At 41.1% G+C, this 12,484-nt stretch overlaps 1 protein-coding gene across 1 annotated transcript; it reads left to right on the top strand.

Annotated features, from left to right (window-relative positions):
* The first annotated feature begins 4,017 nt into the window (after nt 1–4,017).
* Nucleotides 4,018–6,056, top strand: LOC308407214 (G2/M phase-specific E3 ubiquitin-protein ligase-like). The gene is made up of 3 exons (XM_080898749.1): nt 4,018–4,594; nt 4,884–5,098; nt 5,235–6,056. Exons 1-3 carry the CDS (start codon nt 4,341–4,343, stop codon nt 5,489–5,491), a joined length of 726 nt encoding a protein of 241 aa, XP_080754875.1. The 5' UTR covers nt 4,018–4,340; the 3' UTR covers nt 5,492–6,056.
* The last annotated feature ends 6,428 nt before the right edge of the window (nt 6,057–12,484 follow it).

The following is a 12,484-nucleotide window of genomic DNA, read 5'->3' as shown; positions in this document are numbered from 1 at the left end:
TCTACATCAACACACAGTCAATCTGTAAACTACGATAACTACCTTTCAATCATGACTCCACTATCTGACATGTCTTCTGATGATGAGGAACTTAACCAGGCTATACTAGCAAGCCTGCAGAGCGAAAGGTTAGTTTCAAATACAAATGTTTTACAGTAGCCAATTAAACACACCATATTTGTTGCAATCCAATACTGTAACCAGTGTTGTGAAGGAGTTTAATCCATCCTCAGATATTTATATGCATATATGATATTTATATTTGCTGTTAACAAAACAGTTTTTTGAATAATGTCTACAGAGTCAAATGATAATGCTGTAATGCTGGCAAATTTTATTTTATTTGAAATAGGCAGCGAATTTTTAACAGAGCCTATCTGACAATGAAGTGAAATTTACTTATTGTTATTTACTTATTGTGCATTGAAACTATTTTTCTTTGCTCTAGTGCTTTCTAGTTCTCCAAAACATATAAACAATACAAAAAGCCACTGAGCAATATACTCCTTTGTACATTTTGCTTATGATTATGATAATTTCCTTTAGGGATTATTAAAGTATGCTGATTCTGATTTTGACAAAACTTTGTATGTCCTTGTAGCCCTTGTATGTGAATGTTTTTACTGATGTTCTTTTCAATATTTTTTCTTTTTTTTTCTTTTCTTTTTTTTTTTTTAATCCTACAGGACTTCAAGTTGTTTGGTATCAGCAAAAGATATTTTGGAGGAACTTTCTGCAAAAGTAAACCAGCAGAAGAAATGCAAGTTCAACATTAATAGATCAACAGTCCTGGATGGAGCAATTAGAGGTTTTAAACGAGCGACATATGATCCATGCCACACAATTTCTGTCAGGTTTTCTGACGATATGGGAGTACCTGAAGAGGCTGTTGACTTGGGTGGACCAAGAAGAGAATTTCTAAGACTTCTGATCGAAGCTTTGCCCCTGTCTCCAATGTTTGAGGGTGAAGAAGGCAAAATGAACTTGGCGCTTGATAGTGCTGGTATGTGATGGACCGAGTTGAAAAACAGGAGGAGCCCAGGAATTATTAGAAAAATATAGTTTCCATTTATTTAACCCCCAAAAATTATATTTACAAGACTAATAAATGTTGAGCTCATAAAAGAGGTCAAAGACACAAAACTGAACTCAGGCAAAGACTGCAAACTTAACAAACCAAATGACTGCCACAAACAAACATAATTGACCTAAACATGAAATGACATACAAGGGTATATATAATGGCTGATCAGACCATTGTGACACATGAGGGGTAACAAACAAAACTAAATCATAAATCACAAACGATGCAGTACAATCTAGTTTGTTAATAAACTAAACACTAAAGAAGAAAACCAAAAACCCCATTAAACCCTAAACTCAAAAATGTAATTAAATACAAATACTTTGTTTTTGCGGTTTTCGTCCTGGTCGCGGAACACTGGACCAGCTCTTTATCCTCTCCAGGATGCTTGAGGGTGCATGGGAGTTTGCCCAACCAGTCTACATGTGTTTTGTGGACTTGGAGAAGGCATTCGACCGTGTCCCTCGGGGTGTCCTGTGGGAGGTGTTGCGGGAATATGGGGTGTCTGGCCCATTGCTACGGGCCATTCGATCCCTATACAACCGTTGCAAGAGCTTGGTTCGCATTGCCGGCAATAAGTCGGACTCGTTCCCGGTGGGTGATGGGCTCCGCCAGGGCTGCCCTTTGTCTCCGGTTCTGTTCATAATTTTTATGGACAGGATTTCTAGGCGCAGCCAAGTGGCGGAGGGCTTTCGCTTTGGTGGCCTCAGAGTCTCATCTCTGATTTTTGCAGATGATGTGGTTCTGTTGGCTTCATCGGGTGAGGGCCTCCAGCTCGCACTGGAACGGTTCGCAGCAGAGTGTGAAGCAGCGGGAATGAGGATCAGCACCTCCAAATCTGAGGCCATGGTTCCCAGCCGGAAAAGGGTGGAGTGCCCACTCCGGGTCGGGGATGAGTTCCTGCCCCAAGTGGAGGAGTTCAAGTATCTCGGGGTCTTGTTCGCGAGTGATGGGAGAAGGGAGCCGGAGATCGACAGACGGATTGGGGCTGCAGCTGCAGTAATGCGGACGCTGCACCGGTCCGTCGTGGTGAAGAGGGAGCTGAGTGTAAAAGCGAAGCTCTCAATTTACCAGTCGATCTACGTCCCTACCCTCACCTATGGCCACGAGCTGTGGGTAGTGACCGAAAGAACGAGATCGCGGATACAAGCGGCAGAAATGAGCTTCCTCCGAAGGGTGGCTGGCCTCTCCCTTAGAGATGGGGTGAGAAGTTCAGCCATCCGGGAGGGGCTCAGAGTAGAGCAGCTGCTGCTCCACATCGAAAGGAGCCAGCTGAGGTGGTTCGGGCATCTGACAAGGATGCCCCCTGGGCGCCTCCTGGGTGAGGTGTTCCAGGCAAGTCCCACCGGGAGGAGGCCCCGGGGCAGACCCAGGACACGCTGGAGAGATTATATCTCTCGGCTGGCCTGGGAACGCCTTGGTATTCCCCCGGATAAGCTGGAGGAGGTGGCTGGGGAGAGGGAGGTCTGGGCCTCTTTGCTTAGGCTGCTGCCCCGCGACCCGGCCCCGGACAAAGCGGATGAAGATGGATGGATGGATGGATGGATGGATGGATGGATACTTTGTTTTTAAAGTAAAGAAAACACACATTCCCCCCTTCAGCAGGAGGTGGTGGTATGGTCCAATTATCTTCCTTTCCATTTAATGGTTTCAAACCCTTGCTACCATCTTTTGTCCGGCAACTCCCAGGGATGATAGCAGGTAAGAAATAAAAAGACAAAGGTTAGTCAGAAAGCAAAGAAATGAAGTAGTATGAATACATAAGTAAACTAAATGTGCGCGCTTAAAAATAGAACAAATGTATCCAAACCAATCAATAAAGTTATTGGAAACTAAAATGTATTACTATGTTCAAATGAAGAATGAAAATACAAAAGTTACCGACTTTAGAGTGTGGCCACGGGTTTGGCCATCACATGGTATGTATTGATTTTAGGCTGATATCCCTGGAGTAATGCAATAAAAAAATCATTTTTATGAAGTTCTTGTCAAGCGCTTTCATGCATCTATTGACATGTAATGTTTTTCATTATTTCTAGCCATGAGGGAGGACAGGTACTTCATTGCAGGCAGAGCCATTGCAGTAAGCCTTGTACATGGTGGTCCACCAGCAGGCTTTCTGTCCCCAACACTCTTCTCTTGCCTTGTTGATGGCCCAGATTTGGCTAAACCAGTTTTAGAAGATGTTGCCGATAGTGACCTGCGTGAAAAAATTAAAAGGGTAAAACTGATTTGTCAGTTGTTGGATAATGTTTTAGTATTGTGTGCATTTCATTCTACTCCATGTATTAATTGGGGCCCATTAATTTTTTATTTTTTTATTTGAAGGTTAAAGAGTGTAAATCCTTTGAAGATCTGATAGTAGCAACTGAGCCACTTCAGGAATACTTAGCCAATGCTGGCTGCCTGAGGCCGCTACGGAGGCTGGAAGACAAGGATCTGCTTATACATGACATTATCAAAGTCAAGTCAAAGTCAACTTTATTGTCAATTCTGCCACATGTACAGGACATACAGAGAATAGAAACTTCGTTACTCTCAATCCCTAGATAAAATAGAAAATGAACATTTAAATATAAGAGTGATTAAAAATGCAAGTAAAATATTTTAAAGTAAAAAAAATTAAATAATATAATACAATTTTACATATAACAAGAAAGCTATACAATATACAATATAAGGGTAAATGACATTGAGTGCAAACCAGGCAGAGTAGTGCAAATAGGCAAATAGTGCAAATGGAGATTTGGTAATGTACGGTATGAGATAGTGTAACACAAAGTCTTATGAGGTAATGGCAGTCCAATGCTCCACAAAGTGACTGGTAACTGGTGCAGGCCAGTGAGTGAGTCAGAGAGTGTGTGAGTGTGTGTGACAGAGTTCAGTGAGACCGTGGAGGAGAGAGGGGAGAGGGGGCAGAATTGGGAGGGAGTTAAGCTTCCTGACAGCCTGATGGATGAAGCTGTCCTTCAGCCTGCTGGTCCTGGCCTGGAGACTCCGCAGTCTCCTCCCCGACGGCAGCAGCTTGAAGAAGCTTTGCATTGGGTGCGTGGGATCAGCCGCTATGCAAAGGGCTTTTTTAGTGAGACGGGTGCTGTAAATGTCCTGGAGGGAGGGGAGAGAGACACCAATGATCCTCTCTGCAGCTCTCACTATGCGTTGGAGGGTTCTATGACAGGACGCATTGCAGGCTCCAAACCACACAGTGATGCAGCTCGACAGGATGCTCTCGATGGTGCCTCTGTAGAAAGTGTGCATGATGGGGGCTGGTGCTCCTGCTCTTCTTAGTTTGCGGAGAAAGAAGAGACGCTGCTGTGATTTCTTGGCCAGTGCTGTGGTGTTGTACGTCCAGGAGAGATCCTCTGTGATGTGCACACCCAAGAACTTGGTGCTGCTCACTCTCTCCACAGACGCTCCGTCAATGGTCAGAGGAGCATGTTGGGTGTGCATTCTCCTGAAGTCCATTATCATGTTCCAAGTAATACACAGAGTCCGTGGTCCATTTGAAAGGTATGTATGTATGTATGTATTTATTGTTGTCCAATAAGTAACTCAAACCCATGCTGATTGCCTTGTATTCTGGGAATTTTGTGTGACATTTCTTTATGTGTAGGTACACCATGCCTCCAAAGGTGACAGCATCACATGAAAAATGCATGATTTGGGATATACACTTTTGATGATGTGAATAATCGGAAGTAAAAATTATTGTATATATAAATTCATATGTTTTAGATTATACTTCTTGGATCCATTCATTTTTGATGTGATTTTAAAGGTAATTCTGATTATCATTTAGATTTCAGGATGGACTACGGACACTTGAGGTGCTGGACAAAATCCAAGCTCACCCAGAGAGTTTTCGCACCCTTCTATGCTGGTCACCTTCAGTGCTTACAGCTGACCTTCTTGACAGCCTCTTTACCATCCGCCTTTCTCCAGCTGGGAGCAATAAAAGGCATGCTGAAGCAGTTGTCATTAGTTTCTGGAGAGACTACCTAACAGATGCAGAAGGTAAATTTAGCGTTTTAAGCATTGTATGTTCAATTTATAATGCGGTGCATCTTTTCATTGAATCAGTTAAAAGTATAAATGCTTGCTGTGTTTTTTGTCTTTAATGCCATTTTTGACAGTATTGCTTTTCCTTTAGATCAAGACGGAACACAGAAGCTGGGGACAATTCTTGCCTTCGCCACTGGAGCCAACACTGTTCCACCAATTGGCTTCTCTCCACAACCGTCCATTGAATTTCTTCACCAAGAGCCTGATGCACAAGCCATGTCTAAACTACCCATTGCAAACACGTGCATCAATTGTTTAAAGTTACCACTTCATACCTCTTACAAAGACTTTCAGGAGAATATGGACTTTGCATTAGGTAATACACATGGTTTTGGAATAGCTTAATTCCTAGTCAGGTTAGTATGCTAATCTGAGTTTTGCACTCAGTTAAATTAATGAGTGTCAATCATTAACTAATTCTAAAGGGGGGGGGGGGGGGTTGAATATCAATGCATTTTCTTTCTCAGAAATCAAACCAAAAATGTTCAAAATGTTCCACCTAAAACACCAATTAACACACTTGAGACCAAGCTGAATTTACTTTATGTTGCCATATTTCATATTTCACCCACCTATTTTGTGATTGGAGGCTCTGTTTTTGCATTGACCTTTTAACAAATGTTCATTTGCTTCAAGTCTATTTGCTTGTCAGGGTACCATTCTACAAGTATACAATAGTTATATATACTAACATAATTCAATAATAATTTTTTCATTGCATTAATGTATGTGCATTGTGATTATTTTTGTTTTCTAGCTTTGTACTTGTTTGTTGCTTTTATTCTCTGGTGTTCTTCAATATTGTTTATCTGACACTTCTATTCTATTTGATCAGTGATCCATGTTTGATGTATTTACTGACTGTATTAATGTTAATGTTATCAGTTTGAGTCATCTTGTTCCAAGACAATACATCTGGTGATTGTGATGACCAAAAACCTCAATAAAATGTGGTTGAACAAATTTATTTTTTCTTTTAACAAGGTGTTTTAAAACAAAACATGGTTGTAAAATCTCAACAGACTCACATAATACAACTCATAAATTCTTTAAAATTGTATACAAACTGTCAACATGCATGTAAAGGTTGATAGTAGCATTCTTGAAATTTAAAGCTGTGACTAAACTTCTAATAATACTGAACTAACAACAGTCTTGGCACTGTATTCTTTTTAAGCTGCACAACCACAATTACAGTAAATGAAATTTCTCCAGAGGCCTTATTGATATTTTAGGATTGTCTCTCAAGAAAACGAACAAGGTTGCAAAATAAATCTATACCGTTATTGCCATCATCTTCAAATGGATCAAAGGTCTGTTGAAGTGTAACCATCATGGTGTCACTGATGGAAATGTTAATTGATGGAACAATGACATTATTGTTTGTCTCCAGCTCTGGCAGTGGTCTGCATCCATCAATACCAAAGTCATTTTCACAAATACCATTCATATTTGGGTTATGTATTCCTGCATTGTTGATAATGCCCCTTTGCCACAGCTGAAGAGGGGTTTGCCCTCCTTGTGTTGAAAGTCCATGGTTATTCCACTGGTTCTGAAATTCTGTGGCAGCTCTTTGAATACGTGGCAAATATATATAATGAAGACAAAATAAATGGACCTCATTAAGTGAATCTAATACACCATGCTCCTCCATAAAATTGAAAAGATTAACAAAATGATATGAGACCACTCGATTTAATTCTGCCCATAATCGCTCAATTCTTTGATTATGCACAGACCTGCCAGTGATAACACTATGCCTGTTCAGTCCTTGCCTGTAAAGCATGAAACGGGCAACACCAGTGTTTTCTAGCCCGTGATCACATCTCACTCTGGATGGCATTCCAAAGTTCTGAACACCAACCATGAACAGTGACAAAACACTTGATGCCCTGTTGTTATCTAAACACGCAAGGTAGATGATGGTTCTACTGAAACCATCCACACAGCCATGGAACACCATCCTCCATCTCACAAGTTTGTGGTTTCCATCTATATGCCTATAGAAAAATGAAATAAGTATAAGTTATGTATGGGGAAACTATGACATGGTCAAGGATATGCACACGTTTGAGTAAATAAAACAATGAGTTATTTTGCTTTAGATAATCCATTTTGTTATAGACTTAGAATCAGGACTGTTTTTCTGTTAGAATTTTCTCACCATAACTGATTGGGGAAAGGAACACTGTACAGTCGTCGACGTATTGCATTGCGTCTTCTGAGGGAACGTCCAAAGGGGTCAATTTCTTGTAGACTTTGTCTTACACGCCACCTTTGGATTCGTAACCCACGTGATCTCAAGCTGCCATGCACATATCGTTCACCTGCATTTGTGGTATACTGAAGAATTTCCCTAACAACCCTGTTCAGGTTTTCATCGGATAATGTTGCATAAGTCAGTGGCTCAATGCCAAGGTCCTCTCTGTGCCTGTACAGAGTACGGGAGCTAACCCCTAAGCATGTTGCAATGCTTTGCCAGTTCATTCCAAGAGATACTAAATGAGATATTTGTTCTCTTGAAATGCTGTATCGCGGTCGACCTTGAGAGCAAGTCATGAGAGGTGGAGGTAGCAAGACAAGTCTGTTCTCAGATGTAGTTCCTTGTCTGGTTTCATAAGCAGTCAGTAAAAAAAATAGCCATCCATTTAAGGACTGTAATGTATTCACTGCTTCTCTATTTCTTGCATCGTCAACAAATCTTGAGATGGACAAAATTCCAGATGAGGTTTGAATGTGATCACCAAGTTCTCTATGGAGCCTCTGACGAACAAAAGAATCTGTAGCTTCTCTTTGAATTTGTTCCAAACATTCTAATACATTATTTAAAAATGTTCTAATGTCATTTTCATTACTACTTACTCGACAAATTAACTGCAATACTAGCAAAGAAAGCAGGATGACTTTGAACAGCTTCATTGCTTGGTTCTTCTGGTTTAGGTCTGGGTATGTCAAGTAAGTTCTCCAAGTGTATTACATTTCCTGGTTTAAGAATAACTTCCTGCTTAAAGGATTAACTTCCTGTGTTAGGAAATGCAGATGTGAATGTCAGAGTGTATGTATGCAAGGGTAAAGGATAAACACTGGGATTGTATGTATATATGAGTATAGGAGTACAAATATATATGTGTTGAAAGGTAAAGGGTATGTATATATATGTATGACTAGAAAGGGCTGCACCTGCAAGGAGAATAAATATATGTCAGCATAAAAATATGTAGCATTAAGAAAAATAGAATACATGTGTGTGAAAGGAAGATTAATGGATTTATGTGAGAGTGAATATACATGGATATGAAATAAGAATAAAGGTGTGCGAGATGACAATATATGTATGTATGTGAGAGTGACAATACATGTGCATGAAAGAAGAATATATGTATGTGAGAGTGAAAGTATATGTGTGTGAAAGAAGAATATATGTATGTGAGAGTGAAAGTATATGTGAGTGAAAGAAGAATATATGTATGTGAGAGTGAAAGTATATGTGAGTGAAAGAAGAATATATGTATGTGAGAGTGAAAGTATGAATTTTGGCTTGTACGGCCCCTCATACAAATCTGTTTTCTGCTCATATTGTAAAACTCTATCATCTTCCCTGTGCAGAGGAGCAGGTACTGTTGCCCCTGGTCTACCAATAGAACTTCCATCTGAGGCCAAAATGTCCTGAACCGACAACAAGGATGGCAGCTGCAGTGTGGAGTACATCCCATATGAGGCTGGCACGTACAACCTCAACATCGCATATAGAGGACAACCTATCACAGGTGCTGAATGGTATTTTAGTAGTATTAAGAAATACAATTGTGAGATAAGAGCGTCTTAAGTAGGGATGGGTACCGGTGTCCGGTGCCATGATGGCACCGGTTCTGACATAAACGGTAGTAACCAGACCGAAAAGCAGCGCACATTTCGGTGCTTTATTTCGGTGCTTTTTTTTCCCTGAGCTGTGATACACTTTAGATTCTAGCCAATCATTTTACGTTTCCGAGGATAGTAGGCGGGGCCAGGTACGTACGTTCTGTTAGAGCAGAGCTACAGATTAAAAATGTCCAAGGCGAAGCGGTCAAAAGTCTGGCTGTACTTCACAGCAAAATATGCAAACTCAGCAGCCTGCAACAAGTGCTTTAAGCTGATACTGTGATACTGTCAAAGGAGGTAACACCTCGAATCCGATGAAACACCTGGCGACGCATAGCGTTTTTTTTAAAAGCCGAGAAATGCGCCGTATTTGATAGCTTGCTGCGAGACCTCACACTGTGCACGTTGGGTGGGGTTGCCAGTTATCGGACCCGGAGCAACATCCCCCAAAAACACGAAGAATAGAGTCCTGGCCCCTAGCCCTGCCAGTGTAGCAGAAATGATGAGGATGATGATGGCAGCAGAAGCCGTTCTTCTCTGCGTGAGTCGCTTAATGTTGTTCGAGTGTAATTTACGTTGAGTAGGCTAACCACGTTATTACATTAATGCATGTAAGGTGAACTAGCAAAAATCATCATAGCTACATGCGGCTGTCCTCTTGTTTGATGGCAGATACTCCCGTCACCCTGGACAAAAAGGCTAAAATGACCAAAGAAAAAGTGGGAAACAGCTGAACATGAGAGGTTTTTGGACAAAGTTTGTGTTTTTTTTCCATTGTTTAAGCACTGCTTCCAGCCAAGAGTGATACCATATATGCCCCATAGCTGCAGAAAAGGCTAACATTGTTATCTTTTTACAAAAAAAACAACAACAGCTGAACATGAGAGGTTTTTGGACAAAGTTTGTGTTCTCCATTCTTTAAGCACCGGTTCGAGCACCGTTTAAGCACCGGCACCGTTTCAAAAGTACCGGTTTGGCACCGGTATCGGATAAAACCTAAACGATACCCATCCCTAGTCTTAAGTGTATAGTGTTGAAATGTACTCCATCTGCTGCTGTTAAAAAAAAAAGGGGGGGGGGGGGGGGCTTAAATATTTCTTCTAATATTCCCTCATGTCTTGCCTGAGCCCAAGAAGGCAAATATCCATTACAACCATGATGGGACCTACCTGGTGCGTTATGTGCCAGACATGACTGACAGATACACCATTCTCATTAAGTACGGAGGAGACGAGATCCCTTATTTACCCTACTGAACCAGGCTTCTGTTTAGCAGAGATGCCAGCAAGTGTACTTTCACAGGTATGTACTGGACAAATGGGCTTCTGCAGTCATAGCAGTTATAGAGGTTTTGTTGTTGTTGCTGTTGTTTTCTTTACTTTTTGTGGTTTTCTACTAATTTGTCAAAGTCAGTTGTACTGCTGATCAGCTTCTCATTTCAGTAGGAATAATTAGTAGAACATATTGTGTTTAATACTGATACTAAATGCACCTAGATTTTCAACATTCACGTCTGATTCTTATAAACAATATATGCCCCCTTTTTTTCCAAATGTTGCTTTCTATTGCTATTAAAGTTCTTGCAACCAGGAGAGATAAAAAGGTGTTTTGTGCTGGTTTTCACTCAGAGTGCAGAAATCCATAGTTGCTCTTACAGGATGTAATATATTTCAGAAAATGTTAAACAGATTTACAAATGGGTAAATACCTATAAATATGTCTCTTTAGAACACGAGTAGGTGTTTCTCAGCCAGTATAAGTGGCTGGGTTAGTGATATGAAATTACCTTGCAGACCTCTTGAGCTGTTGTTCAGTTTCATACATACAATGAACTGAGGTATTCTCTTTGGTTAATTACTTGTTTGACAATGGCAATGATTACAAGTAGGGATGCACCGATACCACTTTTTTGGAAACGAGTACGAGTACGAGTACTTGCATTTCAGTACTCGTTGATACCAATACTGAGTACTTAATAAAAACATGATTTAAATTTGCAGGTAACAGCTTTAGTCCTATAATTTAACAAAAAACAAACAAACAAGGGACTAGTTTGGAATTAAGAACATTTATTTAAAATGAAAAGCATGTTGTATGCAACATATTACAGAATAAATAATTATAAAAAAACCAAAATTTAATTTTAAATTTGTTCCTCTGTTTCTGTTTAGAAGTCTCACTAGCACAGTCACAGCTGGGATGACATCAGAGACTAGTGCGCCGTAGCTGCTCACTTTTTTTAGTTAGTTCCTCAAAGGGGGCGAGGATAGCAACAGTCGTCTCCATAAGAGCCCATTGGTGAGCGGTGAGATAGTCAGGGAGTTCGTGCACTCGCTTTTGCTCAATAAGGGACTGGAGCATGTAATACGTGCTGTTCCAGCGCGTCTGTACGTCCTGCTGCAGTCTCTTTATTGGCTGGTTGAGCTGTCCCTGAATGTCCTCGAGGCGGGAGTAGGCTAAGGCGGAATGTTTAAAATGCCCAACTATTTTCCGTCCCACTGCTATAGCATCAGCTATGCTCCTCTGTGCTAATAAGCGTAAATTGCTTGTGTTAAATGCGCTACCTTTAGAGCCTCCTCTGGACAATTTCGCTGAGCACAATTTGCAGTCCGCCTATGTTTTCGCGTCTTCGTTCACTTTGAAATAGTTCCACACAGCTGATATGTCTCGCCTCGCTTTCTCCCCGCTCTGAGCAGCAGCCGGGGCGGGCACTCGGCGCCTGTGATTAACCCCTTATATGCCGCTCAAACATAGACAGGTCTCAGACCGTGGTATCGGTCCTCGGTATCGGGGGACTTTTAACGAGTACTAGTACTTTAGAAAATGTGGTATCGAGGCCGATACCCGATACCGGTATCGGTGCATCCCTAATTACAAGTCTTCCTCCCCAACCAAATCTACTAAGGGGACACCGAACTTTTGCTCTCCAGAGATGATTATGTAGGTGTTCTGTAAGGATGACGAGTTTTGAAAAAAGTTAGGTTATACAGATCCCCTCTCAGTATACCTGCTGCTCATATCTCATCATTTTTCTGTGCATTGGTATGTGGTATTCCTCACACTGTGCTCCTCAGTTACACCCCCTGCCCAATCCAATCCTCACACTGCTTCCTCTCTCATAACTGTGTCTCCATTTCCATTTTATATTGCACAAACTAATGGACTGACAGAGTAGGTAGGAAAGCGTGGTGAAATGGCACTTTGGCTAATCTAGCTTCCTGTTTATACGTGGAAAATGTAACGGTTATAGACCCTGTGCATGAGAAAATGCTAATTTCTTGTTTTAAGACCGGATGTAGGGTTGTACATTTCTGGTAGCTTTATTTTGCGGTCAATCGCTACTGCGAAGGTGGACTCCAAAATCATGTCCAAAATACAAAAACGGAGAGATCGCATTAAGTTAAAAAGAGCAGGAGGTGGGAACAGTCGCCATTGCTGTGTCATAAAAAATCAAATGTTACATTTTGACGTTTGAAG

This window comes from Rhamphochromis sp. 'chilingali' (genome assembly GCF_963969265.1).
Source record: "Rhamphochromis sp. 'chilingali' genome assembly, chromosome: 12".
Taxonomy (NCBI): Eukaryota; Metazoa; Chordata; class Actinopteri; order Cichliformes; family Cichlidae; genus Rhamphochromis; species Rhamphochromis sp. 'chilingali'.
The sequence above is the reverse complement of the archived record's forward strand: the minus strand, read 5'-3'. Positions and strand labels throughout refer to the sequence as shown.

Bases quoted from the DNA above. Each gene is read 5' to 3' on its own strand.
- LOC308407214 (XM_080898749.1), top strand. From the start codon at position 4,341: ATGATGGGGGCTGGTGCTCCTGCTCTTCTTAGTTTGCGGAGAAAGAAG. The intron at 4,595-4,883 runs GTATGTATGTAT...ATTATCATTTAG, and splicing joins GTCCGTGGTCCATTTGAAAG to ATTTCAGGATGGACTACGGA. The intron at 5,099-5,234 runs GTAAATTTAGCG...CTTTTCCTTTAG, and splicing joins CTACCTAACAGATGCAGAAG to ATCAAGACGGAACACAGAAG.